The 20,345-nt window shown below is 41.7% G+C and overlaps 1 protein-coding gene across 4 annotated transcripts in view; it reads left to right on the forward strand.

Annotated features, from left to right (window-relative positions):
* The window catches only part of LOC146809607 (BAR/IMD domain-containing adapter protein 2-like), a 331,432-nt gene that overhangs the window by 283,247 nt on the left and 27,840 nt on the right, over positions 1 to 20,345 (forward strand). For all 4 annotated transcript variants that reach the window (XR_014966465.1, XM_085616451.1, XM_085616452.1 and 1 more), the window contains one exon: positions 5,039 to 5,240. Coding sequence is in view for 3 of the 4 variants with exons in the window: in XM_085616451.1 (XP_085472577.1) it covers positions 5,039 to 5,240 (202 nt within the window). In the remaining variant the exon portion in view is untranslated. The remainder of the gene's footprint in view (positions 1 to 5,038; positions 5,241 to 20,345) is intronic.

Here is a 20,345-nt window from a genome sequence, read left to right on the forward strand (position 1 = left end):
TGAATTTCAGTGGTTTGTTCATTTAAAACAATATGTTTTAACTGGCACTCCAACCTAATTGTTACATCCCTTCACCCTTTTCATTTAAATTAAGATATTATTACAATTCCTAACTATAACTTCACTTTAACCTTTTTTTGTGAATATATATATACATATATATATATATGTATATGTAATGTATATGCTGATGTGCGGAGTGTGTTAAGATATTTATTTACCATTGTTGGGAGTACTAAGGGGTCATAACTCGTGAAGCCTGGATTGGGTCATGCTGCCCCTCCCCTTCCTCACAAAAAGTATAGAATGGCCTCTCTGGATATATGCCCCTCTGAATATACAAAAACAACAATTGATGGACAGAATGCAGAACAATGTCATACATTCACCCCAGTACAGAGATCTGGGCCTAAATCCATCATTTTTTTGCTCACCATGCCATTCCAGTTTGGACCCAGCCATATGCAATCAGTCTTGACCCCGCTCCCATTGGGAACAGTCCAGCCCGAACTGCCAAGCCAGTTCCTCCCTGGACTGGAAACAAGCATCCTAGGACCGGTTTCGGGCTTTCAGCCCTCATCAGCCAGGATAGGTTGACTCCAGTGGCATAGAGAGCACGGGACCCACGTCTGGGCATACCCGTCCCACTCGGACTGACAAATGCAAAAACAACAATTGATGGACAGAATGCAGAACAATGTCATACATGTTCTGCATTCCGTCCATCAATTGTGTCTTTTGCTTTCTTGCCCTAAGTGCGCCGGGTATGCCCAGACGTGGGTCCCGGGCTCACTGCGCCACTGGAATCAAGCTATCTTGGCTAAAGAGGGGTGAAACCTCAAAACCGGTCCTAGGATGCTTGTTTACGGTCCAGGGAGGACCTGGCTTGGCAGTTCGGGCTGGACTGTTCCCATGAGGCACAGGGTCAAGACTGATTTGCATATGGCCAGGTCTAAACTGGGGTGGCATGGTGAGCAAAAGAATGATGGATTTCATCCAGATCTCTTGACTGGGGGTGAATATTTTGATTTGTTCTGCATTCCGTCTATCAATTGTGTGTCTTTTGCCCTCTGAATATACGGCTTTTGTCATGCTGGTTTGTCATGTTTATGAAGTTAAAACCATCAACGCTTAGATCTCAGAATATTTATACCAAAAGATGACAACACCTAAAAGCAAAACGTCGCTAGACAACAACACATACTCAAACTACTAAATAACACTGCATTTATTCATAGTCATCTCTGAGATCATTTTAGGGGTAATGTCATTTGCAATCTCATCCGTAAGAATAGTTACGACATTTGCAGTAAGGTCATGAGTGTTTCTTTTGGCACGTGAGTTATGGCTTTCACGGCTATCCTGCAAATGATGGATTTCGGCTCCAACCACAGCCTTCGAATTTCAGGGGCCTTTTAGTCTTATCTCATAACTATAACCGCAGGTAATGAAATTATAATGCTGATGAATGTTAAGGTTCAAACACCTTATGTCCCATATATCATAGCATTTACTGACCCATAAAGCTAGGATACCTATGCCAGAGGCGCAACTAGAGCCACATTTCGGGGGAGGAGGGGGGGGCTAATTCTTCCAGCAATAGGCCGAGTGGAGATGCAGGAGCTCCAAGAAGGCGTGAAAAACACAAAAAAGCCTCATTAACAATCAAATGGTCTTTTAAAGACCTGCGAAATACTCGGGTGCGGATGTGTGTGTGCTAGGCCTGGGCTAAAATTCCGTTCCGCTCGCGGAAATTGCGATAATTTGACATTTTCGCGTTCCGCGGAGAGCGCGAAAATGTCAAAATTTCCGCAATCCGCATCTTACCGGAAATGTTTTTCTTGCTCGCGCTGTAAAAAAAATACATTCTCGCGTGCGCACGATCGCTTTCCCTGAAACCCTGCGTTCGCCGACAAGTTTTCCCGATCCGGTCGCGTTCTCCACAAGATGTTGGATTGTTGGTAGCCATTTGCGCTGTCTCGCAACAGTTCACGCCCGCATTAACGTCATTTGTCGCGCGATCACGTCATTCATCGCGCGATCACGTCTTTCTTCTCGCGATCATGCACCGCGAGAGTATGAGATGATTGAGATCTCGCGCCGGTGAGCAACCGCATAGGTAAGTTGGCGAGCCACGATCACGCAGAAAATACCGCGAACGGGCGAGAAAAAAACTTCCGCGTCTTCGCAATTTTTCCGTGTGTTTGCAGAGATTTTTAACATTTTTGCGATAGTTTGCGAAAGTGAATTTCGCAAATTCCGCCCACCCTTAGTGTGTGCGCAGGAAGCTGTTTCAGCCTGGGCTGCCACACAACGGGGGGCGGGGGCTGGAGCCCTTTGAGCCCAATGGGCGTTGCGCGCCTGGCCTATGCATCCGTAAATAACCCCCTTATCCCCAAGTAGTGAGGCACACTCTATCTAGCCTGTCTGTCTCTTCCATTCTCTCTCTGCTATGTTTGTCGTTTTCTCTATTCTCCTCTGTCCTCTTCTCTCACTCACTGCCACTCCTTCCTTGAGCTCTCCAGAGGTGCTTGTTTAAGCATTCCTGATCATTGGTATCAATGACAAGGGGTGGGCCCTGTGAGACACATTTATGATGTCACGGTACTGTAATTCAGGTTGGCCAGCAGCATGGTGTGCAATCAATCCGTTCAGAGGGCTGAAAGAACAGACACAACGCCGAGAAAAAAAACAGCATATTGATGAAAAACATAGCTAAGGAGTCTTGCTCCATCTACGCTGCTACAATGCGGAACCGCATCCCAGCACGCCTCAAGCTTTCCGCTTTAGCCCTGCATTCCAGGAAATATTTAAAGACGCCTTTCTTCCAAGAAAAGCTAATAGGCCGTTTATGGACCTCTTCGATCAGACAGTTGTAGAGCTCCACCGTGTGGCACGTTTATGGAACTTCTGTAAGATGTAGAGAAACGCAAACAAACCAGTGACTGTGCAAATTGTTTTTTTCTACAGAAAAGATGCAGATTAGTGCTGGAGATCAAAAGGTCTCAGTGAACGTTTGAGACAGGTACTCAGAGCTTTAAGTTGGCAGGGTTATGTCGGTTTTGAGACCCGGTAATACTTAAAAACGGCATTGAAACGGGTCCCTGTTGGGTCCTATATTATGTCTTTAACTTTAGTGTCAAAAACACTGATCGATTTCTGAACAATTAATGTATTAAAATGTTAAGGTAGTTCATGCCACCGATTTAGCTCCTGCTTATATATATATATATATATTTTTTTTTATTTTATTTTATTTAATCTTACATTTCCTTAGAGTGTTAGCTATTTCCAGGATGATGTGTTTCTATATTTTTTGCCATGTAGCCTACTAATACTGTATAGTGAATACTCTAAGCATAGTTGACCAGTGCTTAATTTGTAAAAAACCAACAAAAAAAACGTGTCGGGTCCCTTGTCGGGAGGCCACCGCAGTTCGCACCGCACATTGCCACTGTACTAACGCAACTACTAACAATCACACTGCTACAAGCGTGGCATTTCAGACTGTTCGAGGCCGCCAAAGCTTTAAGAATGGCTTTGGTGGGAGATATTAGTTGTTTTGAATGTATATTAAATTAACAAGCAACTGTTCATCGTTACATTACACAAACTGTGCCACCATGTGGCAGCTGTCATAAGTGCAGGTTCCGGCAATTAAGTGCCGGTGCCGAGCACAGGAAACCACAGGCTCAAATTAAGCACTGTAGTAGGCTACATGGGCCAGATTTACGAAAGTATTGCATTGCCCTCGCATCATGCAAGGTGACACATGGTCAACGCAAGCCTTAAGTTACAGTTACTATGCCAGGCAGAGCTACATTGCGTAGCTCTGCGTGGCATAGTAAATCTGAAGTAACGAGGCGCAACTCGCTGCCTTGTGTTACACTGGCCTGAGATGGCATTCCATAGGTGGATCGTGGGTATTCCAATGCATCCACCAATGGACTTTGGTGAATTCCCAGATTTAGTACCAGTAATAAACCTGGTGCAAGGGTGCCTCTGTTGGTGCAAGGCTGCACTGTGAGCGCCAGCTCAGGGAGAGAGCAGGATTGCGCCATATCTTAGGAGATATGGTACACCCCTGCCCTCTCCGTGTGACGCAGCACGGTCTAGTTGTCTTGCTGTGTTTTGCTCCATCACATCTTCATTAATCTGGCCCCATGTGCTCATAACAGGCTATGACTGAGAGGTTTGAGGTTGAGGCTGAAAGAAGTGAGTATTTCTAATAGTGCCTATCAGTGGGTCGAAAAGGTTTTCAGAATAAATGTTTATCCAATCCTTGGCCTCTCTGCTGAACGCACACAGCAATAGTCTCATTTTGCAGTTGCAATGGTGCTTCTGTGCAAAAGTGTGTGAAGAAAGTACATAGAAGTCAAAATATTGACGAGGCAAAAGAAAAAGAAAATGAAGTGGTTACAGGTTAGTGGGTGCGTTGTATTTTTGGGGGTGGTGACGTGAAGGAGATGCAAGGGAATACATTTAGGAGAGAGAGAAAAGAGGGTGCTGAAGAGGAAAGAGAGGAGGTGTGAGATACGCACATGGAGGAGATGTGGAGAGAAAAAGGGATTTATTGGCTAACATGCGAACATAACATGAGTGATCAAGACACTCTGTATACCACTCCCACGGCCTCAGTAATATTTAATTCACAGTCTCAAGGATTTCAGAACTGAAACATTTTCAATGTTAATTATTTACAACAAAGTCATTGTTGCTACTCATTTATCTTAAACAGCCAACAACCACTGACAAAGTCAATAGTCCTGGCTGGTTGTAGAAGTAAGTCAGTTGTTGTGTTATATATCTGTATTCAATAACAGAAAGCTCAGAGAAGAATCAAAATACCAATGTAGTGGCACACTATAGGAATCACAGAAATGTAGTTTACATGGTTAAGCCACACCCTAATTATATAGACCACACCCCTTCCACCCCTCCACCTTTTTTCATCTCACTTAAATCTCTGCAGGTACTAATCTCATGTAAAACATTAATTTGCACTTTAACCGCCCCCCGTCTCTTTCTTCCTGTACAGTTGAAAACAAGACCTTACCACGGATCAGTCCTCTCTCAGTTTTGCCCCCTCGTGTGGAACGGCGGAGGGTCCAAGCCATCTTCTCTCATGCTGCTGGTGAGAACAGCACCCTTCTCAACTTCCAGGAGAATGACGTCATCCTGCTGCTAGTGCCCGAGGCCAGGGATGGCTGGCACTACGGAGAGAACGAGGCCACCAAAGCGTGAGTGCACCGGCGCCGCAAATAATAATAATATGTGTTTAACAGTGGTCGAAGTGTATTACAAAAGTGTGGGAACTTTGATGCTACGTGCAATGGAGGCGATGTGAGTGAGCGTGGGAGAGTGCTCAAAGGCAAAGCTAAAAAACAAAATATTCTGTAACTTTTTTTTGGTTCTTCAGGTAACTACATATAAAATAGGGCCCGGCTTAAATGAAAATGAAAAGTAAGTTATTTTAATCTGTGGCAAATGCACTACTGTACATTATAAGACCTTTAGTTAATGCACTGCACCAGAAAGCCACAGAATTGAATCCTGGTTGGTGCAGTGGAGAATAGTGACTTGTGTATGCTTTGGGATAGAAGTAGCCAGTCTGTGAGGGAGGGCACTGTGAACATGTAAGTCATTATTTTAAACGTGCATTGTATACAATATAAGATAGGCTTCTACAAAATGCGCAAAAAGGTTTAAGATAAAAAAATGCTTCCATAATATAGATTTTAGTAATAGCCAGACTGTATTGCAAATTTTAATAGTGACTGTCATTTAAAAGCATACACTTAACAGCTTAGCTGGTAGCTACCTTAAAATACCTCTCAAAAAGAATAAATGTGTGTCATCAGGAAGCTTCAAGTGATTCCATCAATTAAAGCCAATACCCGCTTTCAAGCACCTTTTACATTTGCAGACTGACCAGTTGCGTGCATTTATCTTTCTTTAAGGGAAGCAGGCACCCCTGGCAAGAAGACTTGTTTAGCTATCTGCCCCTCCCTTGGTTTCACGGCATGTGGGACTCCCTGCCTTACACTTTAGCGGAAGCATTTCAACTCTTGGAATTAACGGTCCCAGAACGGTTGTCTTTTCACAAAAAGTAGGGGAACTGTTTTTCTAAAATTTAAAAAGTAGGGGCACACACCTAGCCCTCTTCGACCACTGGTGTTTCATATGGAGCACCGAAATTCTCTCTTTTCTAAGGGCTTTAAGTAACAGGCGTTGCTCTTATCCAGTTTTATTGTACTTAGATGATCACCACATGAAGATGAGAAGCAGAGGTGGCCAAGGGTTGAACTCGTGGCCCACAAGTCACATCAGGTGTTAGCGCTGAGTGCAAATGCACATGCCGGCTCCTGATACAGCCTCATCAGCAGGGGTTAATGATCAAAATCAACTTCAAGTCTTACCAGATTTTCATTTTCACCTTTCCAAGTAATTGAGAAGTGCATTGACAAGCAGTGTTGTGGAATTAGTCCTAGCTGTAGAATCCTTAAGTTTCTTTTTTTTTTTTTTTTTAGTTTGAAAGCTTTATTGAAGAACTTGATAACAAAAATAAAGATATTAGCATACACAGAAATCATACATAAGTCCAATAAGAAATCTTAATACTGCTAACATCAATGCAAGAAAACCAAATAGCATTTTAAGAGGATTTTAAAGGAAAAGAGAGAAGGAAAGAGATAGGAATCGAAAGAAGGGGGGAGGGCTAAAAATAATAATATAAATCCTAAATTATCAAATAATTACGGCATACAATCAAGTAGTATAAATCAGCAATACAAAATAACCAGCATAAACAAACAATAAAATTTAGATAAACCTAAAAGAGATAACAAGGCGTAGAGAGTTCAAGTCATTCAAGGGGGTTTAACATTTTCTGCATGGAGAGGTATAGGTTTCTTCAAGGCCAGACGATCAAGATACGTTGTGAGGGGTAACCAAAAAAGATCAACATTACGAACAGGTTTGCAAGCGGAGGCAAAGGAAACATCCAGTCTATGAAAATGACATAATGAGTTCCACCAGCCTTGTAAGGAAATGTTTGTTAGAGATTTCCAGTTAGAAGATATGTGATGGAAAGCAAGAGCAAGCGTCAGGTCAAAGAGGCCATGTAAGTGTACGGATAAGTTTAAAGATTCAGTAAGACTACCCAAGAAGAGAAAAGAATTTGAGAAAGAAGCAGGAAGAGGGAAGATACGAGAAAGGCATGACCAAATCTTCCCCCAGAAGGTAGAAACGACAGGGCATAGAAAGAGCAGATGAAAAAGGTCAGCATTAGGAGCACCACAAGTCCAACATTTAGAATCAGAAGAGGGTGAAAATCGAGACAAAGAAAGAGGAGAGAGATAGAGTCTATGATATAGATAAAATAAGGATTGAGTAAGAGAAGCAGAACGGGAAATTTTTAAAGATCTGGACCAAAGCTTATCCCAAAGAGGAACAGACCAGGCACAACAAAAATCTGCTTCCCAGGAAAGCTCCACCTTAGTTTTGACACGGTTAGGATTAGGAGATAAGAAAAATTTATAGATGAGAGATGCTTTAGGGAGAGTTGCAAGAATAGTAAGAAGAGGAGAGGGAGGTATCAGTGAGGACGAAGCAGGGAGAGAGTAGAAGCGATCAAGGATAATCGCCATGAGGGTTGTAAATTTCTGCAAAAAGGACCGAGTGAAATGAAATAAAAGTTGAAATTGGGGAAAGGAACAAGGTGAAGTACCATCAAAGAGTTGATTGACCCACATTACGCCTCTCACTCTCCAAGATTTCCCAAAAATTTGTCTGTTTTTTAAAAGGATAAGTGAGTTATACCAAATAGGGGTATTCAAAAAAGATGTACGAGTAATAACAGAAGGAAGAACCAAAGAATTTAAAAGAGAAAAAGTGTGTTTGAATAAGGGAAACAGGGAGTAGGGATTTCTGGCAGAAAAACGTACCACTTCGGCGAAGGAGAAAGGTAATATTAATGAATGCTCAATGAGGAGCCAAAGAGGAGTAAAAGGGGAAAAAGTTGATGAGAGCCGAATCCTTAAGTTTCTAATGCTTGCTAGCTACAGTTTTGTATGCTCTGTTTTGGTATGTACATTTGTATACACTTACCTTCATTTGTAAGGTATCACTTCCAGAAGCTGGGCACCCTTTCCAGCTCAGAGAGATACTCGTTTATCAGAGTCAAAGTTGTCTGCCAATATTGTATTTGGTTCTGCTTCTCATTGTAAAGAGATGAGTCATATTGGACAGTGGCTGGTGCGATTAGAATAGATTTATGTATTGTCTAGTCATTACAGTGTATAGCGGCTGGCTCGTTCACAGCATTGACTACAATCATAGGTAAACACATGTTGGTGGTCAGAAATGTATTGTGTCCTATATTACAAAATGTACTTACTTACGCTTACCCAATTCGCCACAGAAATGCCCAAAAGTACGTTTGTTGACCACCTTCAAGCTGACCTGATATTGAAACAATAGATAGCGGTGGGAATTCTGCAAAAGGAGTTGCGTCCCGTTGCCAGGCATACACTATCTCAAAATAAGCCACAATCGGCACAGTCCACTCTGCACTCATGATTTCCACAATCCTCATCCAATCTTACTCACGTTTTGAAGGCTTGAGTGATGGGAAAATGTGTTTAAGGCAAAAGGCACAACTAAACACACACACCACATACTCTTGCTCTCTCTCTCTCTTTCTCTCTCTCTCTCTCTCTCTTTCTCTCTCTTTCCCTCTCAGTCTTTCTCTCTCTCTCCTCTGTACCCAAGGCACATTTCTAGGAACACAGTTCAGGGATTGCTAGAGCTATATGTTAACTTGTGCCCGCTTTGTGTGTCCCCGGGGCACAATGGTATTACCGAAAGGGCCACAGATGCTTGTGCAGCCCCTTCTATAATAATGATAATTATGGTGCACATATTGTGCCAGCGCTATCAAAAGAGGGCATTCCCTCATTTGCATGGGGGCATGGCCCCATGAAAATGAGGGAATGACTTTGCCTCTGTGCCCACCTCGGATTACTGATGTGGGCGTAGAGACAAACATGCCCTTAGGAGGCACACTGAAAGTGTGGCACAAAAAGGTGGTCCAAAAGGCAGCCCTCTGGGGGGGGGACAAATGCAGTCCCATGGACCACCCTCCCCAGATATCCCTTGGCAGTCGGATGCAGTGACTCACTGTACCCGCCTGCAAGGGGATCTCTCTCCCCTCTTCAAAATGCAGGCGGGATGCCTCCTGCACTGTAAAACTCGGAGCAGCTTTTAAACAGCTGCTCCATATTTCACTTGATTGTGCTGCTCAAGTCAGTGCGAGTTCGCAGCTGTCCTAGGGATTGCACATTCTTTGTAAGACAGCGCACTGTTCCTTTTGAAAGGTGCACCATGGCACAAACAGGTAAAGCATGCCTTATTCATAATACGGCCCCAGGTGCACAGCTATCACTGGCGCAGCCCATGTGAGAGCTGCTGTTGGTGTCTGTTACTAACCACCTTATTGAAGGGTGGCATTTTTCCTGCTTTCTTTAAGGCACACAGTCCCTCTGCTGCCCCACTGTCAGACTTGGACGAAAGGTTAAGATGAATTATTCAGTATAAGGTAGAGGAAATCTTTTCATGTATGCACAATTAGTGCTCAGTCGAGGCTGGTGAATTTACAAATTCCTTTAGAAAATTTGAGTGAGTGATACTACCTACTGATGGAGCACGGATATCTTAACCTCATTCGGTTAGTGAAGTCATCAAATATATTTCCCCATTGGTCTAATGGACCTTTATTAGTGAACGTGAAGCGTTGTAAGGAAGCTAGCAATGGAATTTCAATTCAGTGTCGGTGAAGCCAATGTGACTCTACAATGAGGACCAAGACTCAAGTCTTGAGACCAAAATGAGCCAGTCAATGAAGCCGTAGTAAAAACAGATACAAGTTAGTAACAGCCACAGTGCAAGCAAAAAAGATTGTGGCAATCAGGTGTTCAATAAAAAAAATCCCTTTCTAATCCTAATCTAAGCATATGCTAAGCTCAAGACTCTCTAAATAGGATTTCTATAGGGAAATAATAGAAGGTTCGAAAGAAATTCAAATAGTGTTCAGCATAAAGAATCACGTTCACAGAAGCCCAGCAGAGAGAGATCTGCTCTCTCTCAAACCAGGATGAGGTCTACTTAAGTAACTATGGAACACTAAATAAACAAGCATTTGCCATGCAATAGGTCTCACAATTGCAAGAGTTAGAGCTATTGGTATTGTAAATGATAATGTGTTTTGCTTATGTGTTTTGGTTTGGAGTGTAGTGGATGTATGTGGTGTGCAGTGGAATTATGTGGGTTGTGTTGGAATTGTTACTTGTGGTGTGATGTGTAATCTGTGTTGTGTATTGAAGGTATGTGGTGTGTTCTGGAATTGTGTTATGTATTTGAAATATGTGGTTTGGTTTGGAATTATGTGGTGTGTATTCGAAATATGTGAAGTTGAATTGTTTGGCGTGGAACTGTGTGGCGTTGACCAAAATTATGCTTATTTGAAATATGTATTATGGTGTGGAGTGCATTTATGTGGATTGCCGGTATGTGGTATAGAGTGTAATTATGTGTAGTGTGATTGTGTGGCGCTGAGTGGCATTAGGTGGAGTGTAATTATGTTGTGTGGGCAGAATTGTGTGGCATTGAATTGTGTGGTGTTGTGTGGAATATTTATGTCCCCCAACACTTTGTGGGACGATTATTATCAGCAAGTCCATTAAAATGTTATTGACGATATTCTAATCTGCGCACGCTTTTCCATTACAAAAAATTATGCACGTTAATTGAATGTTAAACATGCTTTACTCTGCGCTTATATGTTGGGTGGCCACAATGTTTTAGGCTGCTTGCTCAGGTAGTGTGGTCTGGAATGCTCAGGTAGAACTAGAAACAAGGGTTTCCTTGTATTACTGAATGAGGTTGCATGGCACTTGTTTGATACCCCTGCAATATTCGAAGTCTCCAAAGCCTGTTTAGCATGTTTCCTTAGTGAGGAATTAGTTGATTATGCGTGCATACATTCATCAGAAATCGAAACACAATACAAAAGTCTTCTCCAAACTCGTAAAAACCGTGTGCCAAACAACTGATATGTCATGACATTGCCAAATCATATATATATGATGACGGTAACCATGCATATAAAATCACCAAAAACTGTATACCTCATGTTGATCCTTTTTCATACACCGGATTCTAAAAAGCCATTCATATCCATACATTAAGAGCAAACCTGTTCACAACAGTGACAGAAAATGTGGTATTAGTGTTACATTTTTGTCTCCATCCGTACCCTCTCACTTATCCAATTAAAGGATTCAGACCACACATTTAAACAAAACTTACTGACTGGCCTTGCTGTGAAAGTGAAACACATGTTGGTTGACACACTCTCCCGATCTGTGAAACTTTCACGCCACTTTCTCAAAATTGAAACCAGTGCATGTGATTGACGAATTACTGCTGCTTATCCGAATGCACCAGTGGCAGAAGATAGTCACCATCAGGGCCGGACTGGCAAATGCGGGCACCGGGCATTTCCCCAGTGGGCCGCTAGGGTGGGGGCCGGTTTTGTTACCGGGGGCCGGCAATATCGGCCCCCTGTAACGAAATCGGCCGAAACCGGCTGTTGTAAACAGCTCGGCTGCACCCCTCCTCCACAACAAGAGGGCCGGCCGAGCAGTTTGCCAGGGCTAGTTTTGGTTCCCAGTCCGGCCCTGCTTGAAATGGACACTGCGTACTTACACGTTAGTTACTTTTCTATACCACAGTAACTAAAGCATGCAGGAGAATGCTTGTATGATGAAATAGTAAACAAATAAACCCACATTCATTCATTGAACTGTGGTAATAAAAAAATGTGCATGTCCCCTGTTCTCTGTCCTGATAATACACACCAAAATATGTTATAATTAAAAAGAATGCATGGATCAACTAAACAGATTCACTTCGCATACTGCCCAAGAAGAGCAATGTAATAATTGATGCTTACAAAATCATAAAAAACATGTCAATTCATGACCACATGGTTCGACAAAACTTACTGACTGGCATTGCCGAGAAAGTGGAAAAAGTGTTGACACACACTTCCGATCTGTGAAACTCTCACCCTGTTTCTCAATATTGAAACCAGTGCATGTAACCAGCAAACTTCATGCCGCTATCCGAATGCACCAGTGGCAGAAGATATTCACCATCTTCAACTGGACATTGCGTACATACGCATTAGTTACTTTTCTATACCACAGTAACTAAAACACGCAGGAGAATGATCTTATGATGAAAAAGTAAACAAATACACACACATTCATTCATTCAACTGCAGTATAAAAAATATTGTGCATGTCCCCTGTGTTCCGTGCTGATAATACATATATTTGGTATAATTAAAAAAGAATCAACTAAACTAATTCACTTTGCTTACTGTACAATAAAAACAATTTAATAATTGATGCTTACAAAATCATGGAAAACATGTCAATTCTAATCTGTTGATCATTCCAAAAGGTTGGAATGTCTGTTTACTGTTGCAGGGGTTGTGTGCACTCAGAGAGTGAGGGGAGGGCTTATAACGCAAAGCAGAAGTGAAATCGAGCAAAAGCAGCAATGGGCCAAAAGCATCAATAAAGATAAATAAAAAAGTTCTCACACACAGGAGATAACAAAGGCAAACATAAGTACACTGTACTTTACCGGTGCTCCTGAGCCTTCAAAGGAAGTGAGCTGTCAGCTGCTGTAACGAGACAGGAGGCAGCAAAGAAGAGCAATGCTGGAATGAACCAATCGTAAGCAGGAGGTGGGAATAGAGTGGTTTAACTATTTCAGCAAGTCTTGCGGACAGCGCATGCATGCTGCCAAGGCTCAACCTAAAAACAGTCTACAGTTTCTAGAACGTCTATATCTCTTCCCACCACTGACAGCCAATCCAGTAACTGCACTTGAGGGGAGTCAGCATACTCCCTAAGTTACCATCTCCATGCAATTAGGTACGCAGCTGTTAACCTTGAATGTTGCATCCTCCTGGTATACCGTGGACAGGAGGCCTTCTCTCACATGATTGCTCCACTATCCACTATCAGCAGTCTAATACATAACAATAAGCCTTTCTCTAACAAACGAGAATCCCGATAATGCACTTGCACAGGAAAGAAACAACATACTGGTGGTGTTAAAGCAAACATTTCCTGTTTGTTTTAATGTCATTCTGAGTTAACTTGAGAATCAGAATGGATGCACTTTACAACATTATGAATCAGTGGAAGGTAAACAGTCACTAATAAATGTGATTATATAATCAACATTGTTGCATCGGTCTATTGATTAGCCTAATACACTTATATGTAACTTCTTAATGGTCATAATGCATACATATGGTTAATTCATTTAAATGTGCCATACGTGTTAATAAAATTAGACCAAACTTTGAATATAAATGTCGTAAATAGGTGCAAGAATGTATATGCATGACATATTTATGGCCAAACTTATACTGCTCCAGCACTGGAGAAAATGTTGAAAAAGTGGGGTTTGCAGCGCAATTATCATATGAATTGGCTAAAACTGTAGAGATTCAGAAGGGAAAGTAATTAAGTATTCCAATACTTGAATGGTGCGCCAGGCAAACCTTGCCTTTTCTAGGGATGTTGGGACTAAAGAGGACTTCGAAAGATTGGTGCTAAAACAATTACATTTTCAATATAATATCCCTAAAACTCAACTAAAATGCTGTATATCTTAACAGAAGTTAAACAAGTCTAGATATTAAGGGTCACGTGATCTATCATTTTTCAAAATGCTTTCAGCTTCTTTTCTCACCTCATTTTCTAACCGGTTTTCTCAATCATATGATACGGCTGACACACTACTAACAGGGGGCTGAGTGAACAGATTAAAACATAAACGAGTTACCAATCCCAACCCTTGGACAACACAACTGTACACACGGTACCGATGACATCTCCAGGCTGCTGTTCATTTACATAGAAATACTGAAATGCCTCAATACGAGTCATGAAAGAACAATCACAATAGTAAATGCCCTCTTAAATGAAGGGGCAAAAATCAATAAGAATTTTCCTTAACTCAGCATAAACTATAGATCAGATATCGGATTTACATATATTTCAGAAATGCAGCCATTTTTTCTGAAACATGAACATGCCATTTTGAGGATAGGTTGATGAGGATTGAAGAAACATTAAAAAAAAAGTAACAATTTGTACTTTATTGAAAAGTTCACAGTACAATGGGCTATTTATCAAAAGACTGAATGCAAAAAGTGGTCGCAAATTGTGCACTGACTTTTTGTGATGAGTCTTTAATTTTGTGATGAAACCTATGCACTATTGCGTCACATCGCAATCATCTCCAGTTGCGCGGGGTCGCAGAATGACCTGTCTAATGAATAATAATTTTGTTGCTACTTGCAACATTCAATGATTGGCTACAAACATCGGGATGGTGTCCTGCAAGGATCAGCACACCACAATCGCTGTGCTTGCATTCCAAAATGGAAAACATTTTTTTTCCCAAAAGCACCCTATGTTTCTTAAAATATCTGGCACTTCCTTTTTTACAGAAACTTGCCCATTTTGTGAAACTTTCTGGGGAACAAACAGTGCCCCCCAAATGACTGCGTACTCCTCCCTGCAGCTGCCAACACCATTCACAAAGAGCGGTCCCTATGGGACACCTTCCTCTTTGCAAACCTTTGAGGTCTTGATAACTGAGGGATTGTTTGCGCCAGCACATATGGTTGCCAACCATTTATGTATACAACTCACAGTTCAGAAGAATCTCGCCTGTCATGCTCTTTCCTAATGGTAATTCGATGTGGGTCAGTAAACCCAACTTGCGACATAAATGCTTTTCGACTTTCAAAATGCATTTCCTAAATTCCCAAAATGCACTCTGAGGTTGCAAATCGTGTAGTGTTGAGAATCGGAGAGTCTGCGATTGCAAAATGGGTTTGAACACTGGGCCTCTCATGTGGAGTCTGCCATAACCTGGCGCTGGGAGGAGCAAGCAGAATAATTATAGTAGGACCACTCTGCAGGAAGAGAAGCAGCAACTCTGGGTCCGGTTCTTCTGGTACTACCCCATTTTCACCTGGACTGTCACAGTTAAATCTTCAGGTGAGCGGAAGCAGACCCACAGGGCTCCTGCAGATCCCGTCATTTCGATGCTGTTACGCCTCCTACCTGGCATGTGTTTCCTTAACCCGAGCAGCGGCTGTGGTGCCAGACCCCGTGAAGTGTGTCTGACTAGAACCCTGCTGTCCAATGAAACTATGAGATGTGCATGACATTTATTCTCCATCCGTGCCCCTGGGAGGAGATTATCGTCATAATATATCATTACATATCTTCTGAGAAGTGTAAGAACTACATAAATATACGGAGGATGGACGTAGATATCAGGAAAGATGCAAAAAGCTTATTAGGCCATGCCAAATGTCATGCCACGATTATTACACTGTCTGCACAACCAGAGCTTAATTTGTGCAAATGGTTGCAGGTGGCAGGCACCAGCCTTTGCATAGATGGGGACCTGGGCTGATTTTTCATCATCAGACTTTGTCGCAGAGCAACAGGAAGAAAGGCAGAAGTAGAAGAAAGAATGAAGAAGACAAAGATAGGACAATAGTGATAAAGGATGAAAGTAGATGAAAAAGAACCTGTAAAAGTTAAATAAAGGGACAGAAAGTGTAGGAAATGGTGATAGAAGCAAGAAAGATGAGGTGGATGAAAGACTATGCAGCTTTGGTATTCAGCAGCTCCAGGATTCAGCAGCACTGCTGGTGGACTCCTAAGAAACACGTAGGGCCTCAACTCCTTTGACCTTTGAGTTTTTAGACAAAACTAGATTGAAAATGCTCTGTTTTGCCCCCTATTTTTACCAAGTCTTCTTGGGTGGGGTGGCAGGGGAGGAAGGCCACCCATTTTATTCCCAAAAGGTTTCTAGAGAGAATGAGAGTTGCCAAGAAGACTTTACAGACAGAGAAGTTGATTGCTGCATTAAAAGGCTCAACATAAGCAAATGGGACAATTGTGCCGACTGCTGAGAAAGCAAGCAAGGGTAAATCTGCCAACCAAGCTTACTTTCTGTTTTTGTAAATCTGTTTTTCGAGAGCCTCTAAGTAACTCTTCTAAAGTAATATTATGCATTTATGTAGTAGAGCATTGTGAATACAACTCAGGCCCCCTTTGAAAATCTGGTATCAGACCTGAGTTTAAAGGTACAGGGGTGGGCTTGTGCCTCGTACAAATTTACAGGTTTCATTACGAGCAATCAGTATTCAGTAGTAAAAATGGAACGTAGCAATGGCGCCACCTCGTGGCCATTGTTGCGCACTGCACATATAAAATATAAATGACTGGTCAACTATCATCTTAAATTGCCTCATATGATGTTTCTTTTGTACATGAATACTGACAGCAGATAATGTATGATTGGGGATTAGAAAATGGTGCTCAATGGCTGTATTTAGTGGATGACCTTGAGTTGGGTACTAAAAGCATTTATCAAATTAGAGAAATCCATGCCAATAAACGTGTGGTGGAAAGAGAATTCAAAATCATTCTAAAAACAAGCATTGGCATAGCCAATAGGTCTCGCCTTTGGGACCTTATAAGTGTTTAGCCATGTAACAGTTGCATAACTAAATACTTATAAGGTCCCAAAAGCGAGACCTATTGGCTATGCAAAGCGGCCGTGCGGCCGCGAAAGTGAAAGTGATGCCGATCGCGATCACGATCAAACATCAAAGCGGCCGTGTGGCCGCGAAAGTGAAAGTAATCGCGGTAAAGCGCGGCACGAGGCGCCCGCGCACATGCACTGTAGCTCCGGGCTGGCCTGGTAGCACTTTTTGGAGCCCTCTCAATAAGTCTCGCCAGACCAGCGCATGCGCTGGGTCAGGCGAGACCTAAAAAAGGAGAAGTGATGTGGCGGTGTATAGTAGCACTGAGGATGCCAACGATGATGATGATAACGATGATATCAATAATATTGATGATGATGCAAATAATAATAACAATAATCATAATCATGTAACATTTGCTCAATATCATTATTATTGGCAACAATATTAATGATGTTGTCATTATTCTGATCATAATTATCACCATATTCACAAGATCCACAATGAATTACTTATTTGTGGTCCATTATTAGAGATTGGTATACCTGTAATGAATGAATGACGCATGTAGAGTATGTAGGTTGATTTATTAAGATAGATGTTATCATCAAGAGCCCTACCAGGAGCAGCCTTCCTGCAGCCCCGCCCATCCTCCCAACTGACTCTTCCCATCAAACATTCCAGAGCATCATCACTCACCAACATTCCACCCCACAGTCACACAGGCTGAGCAGCAGATACAACAGTACCCTTGTCAGTGGTATGTATACAAATGCATGATGGTAAAAAGATGACAGGATGAGCAGGATCTGCCTGGATCTCAGCCAATGGCCTGCCGTTACAGACAGATCTCTGCAGCATACCCATGAATACACGTTTTTTCCAGTTTGTAAAGTAGACATGTCTTTTAGAATGAAACAAGTACACCACTCGCTTTTGTATTTGTAACATAATGGAATAGAAATATCGTCTTGCCGCTCCCAGACACAAAGCAGGAGTAAGAGACTGCCCCGTACTGGCAAGCTGAATGCCCATGTTCTGTACACAGGATGGACTCACCTATATAAAAATCAAAGCTTTTCCTTCAGGTATGTAATTGTAATTGCATTTATATAGTGCTTACCATCCCTGGTGAGGCGTAGAAGCGCTTTTTCGACGAGTAGAACGCTACTCCGGAACCCAAAAAGTATTAATGGTGAGTTAGTATAGGAAAATATGAAATTCATTTGAACGGTGGACATGTTAGTCCTTTAGTTGGATTGAAAAGGATACTGGCGGGATAGAAGAGGGAAGGGTCTAGAACGTGTGGAGATCACAGCAGTTGGAGGAGGTTTTGGAATGAGTAAAGGAGCGATGGAGGAGGGAAGAGTGTATCTGCTTCTGAGATGTCTGCAGTGGAGCCTTCAAACCTAAAAGTTATTTCAAAAGTCAATGGAACATTGTGGATTTGCCTGAACGTAGGGACACTGGACTGACATGATTGCATGAGTGCAGCGTTCTCCTTGTAATTATGTATTTGATACACATAGGCCACCATATATTCCATAATTTGGATGTTTTAACAGAAAACTAGTTTCTTGTTCAAACAGATCAAAAGTTGTTAGAAATTTTGCATACTTATTGCAACCCTTTCCCTGATACTTTGCATAAGTTAGCTTGTCAACTTTCAGTTAGTAATTGATGTAGTTAGGCATTAAAAATGGTGGCAGTTTTGCTCAGATAGTGGTAACATCCCAATTAATGGGATGATGGTGAGCTTTGTCTGCAGTAGGAAAAAATACCTTAAATGTAATATAAACAGTATTTCTCCGCGATGAAATGATATAGTAAATAAAAAAAGTCTACTCCAGGATTGGTGAGTGGGCGTTTGAGAGTGTAAATGCACTTGACTGTTTAGGAACACCTACAATTGCAGAATTTTTGATATTTAAAAATCTATTTCTCCACCATTATCACCATGGAAATGGTTGACAATTTACTCCTGCCAGGGGCTGACGTAACTCCCGTTCAAAGGTGAGAATGGGATCAGAGCAGCCCCCAAATTAGTGGTAGACCTGGTGTGGGGCCTGGGTGGAGAGGGGTGGAGGTATTGCTATGAAAAAAAAACATGCAGAAAAATAAGTAGAAAGGATGAACAATTATCCCCATGGGAATACTGTGGTACACTCTATATGACTACACAGGTGGTAATGCCGCCGCATGGCTGTAATTTTAAATTCACACTTGTTTTCCATGAAACTTGTACCTGCTGTCAGTATATAGCAGTTTCCAGGCTCACTCTCTAGGAAACCTCTTTGAATTCCCCATTTTCATAAATCTGCACCCAGGAGAGATTGTAAACCTGAGAGTTCAGATTTACTAACACCTTTAAGAATTAGACTCTCAAGTTTTAGAAGCATCGCCAACATTCCGCTTCTCTTGTTAAGGGCAGACGTCTTGAATGTACAGTGCTGTACCATACTGGAGGGCTGTTTGTTAATGGAAAGAGCTACATTCAGAGGGCCTATAAAGTAAATATAGGGCAAAAACGAACAAAAAAAGAATACAGGTTTGAAAAATAACTTGGATGTGCATTTTAAAAGGAGGCCCGCTTTGTGTTATGGAGGTGTGTACACGTAGGCTTGTTGTGTGCTCAGTGCATCTTTGGGTATGTTATACACAAAATATTTTACTCTCTAAGGTGCAAAGGACAGTGGTGTTAAAATGGCGGCAGTCATATATTTTGTTCTGTGGTTGCTTGTAAAGCTTTGTTTTCATGGGACGCAAAGTCATTGCATCTTGGGGAAAACCATTTAAATAGGATTTTGTAAATGCGCACTTTTTTTAAAATCAAGAAATCCATATATTGAGTACTTAGTATTTAGGATCTGTATTCTATTAATGTCTAATAACACGTCAAAATAGCTATATGATAATGCTAATAAAGGTGCTGCATAATTTCCCTTTGATCGCATTATATGCAGCATAATTGTTCTTTCCCTTAAACACACCTTGGCTTTCCTTTACCACATAATTCAGTAAAACTTGCTGCATAATTTGGGTCTCAGTTGCCACCTAGGTATTTTATGTTATGTGTATTTGTTCAAATATCCTTGTATTAAAAGCAACCTTCATCTATTTTCGTGCTGTTTTTAGAACTGGTGCCCGTCATTTGTTCTCAGACACAGAGTAATTCTTCTACCTGCCCAAACAGACTGCGTCACCGGCTAACGGTTGGGCCTCTAGGCACCTGCTTTATGTTGTACACTGTTGGATTTTTAGTAGTGGCAAATATGCATCTGCCACTGGCAATAAGGCTACTAAATTAGTCTAGGGCTCAAAATAGGTCTCAGAAAAGTATTCCTATGCTCATCCCTTGGTAGCTTGGCTGCGAGCAGGCAGGTTTAACTTCCAAGTCAGGTATGTAAAGCATTTAAAAAACACCAATTCAGTAAATAATTAAACCACAACACACAATAAAAATCCAAAAACAATTAATACAACTAGAAAATATTTTTTATCTTTAAAATGACACCAAAACAAAAAAGATCCAGAGATATGATTAAACACTTTCTAGTGCTTAGAAACCAATAGTGCCACTTCGGGACATTTGTTCGCCTCTGACCAGGCCAAAGTCAAAGTTTGAGGCCGACCAAGATGAAGCTCTGGTCGGCTACACTAAGCGGGAGGCCCCAGTCAAGATTTT

Source organism: Triturus cristatus, chromosome 7 (assembly GCF_964204655.1).
Source record: "Triturus cristatus chromosome 7, aTriCri1.1, whole genome shotgun sequence".
NCBI lineage: Eukaryota > Metazoa > Chordata > Amphibia > Caudata > Salamandridae > Triturus > Triturus cristatus.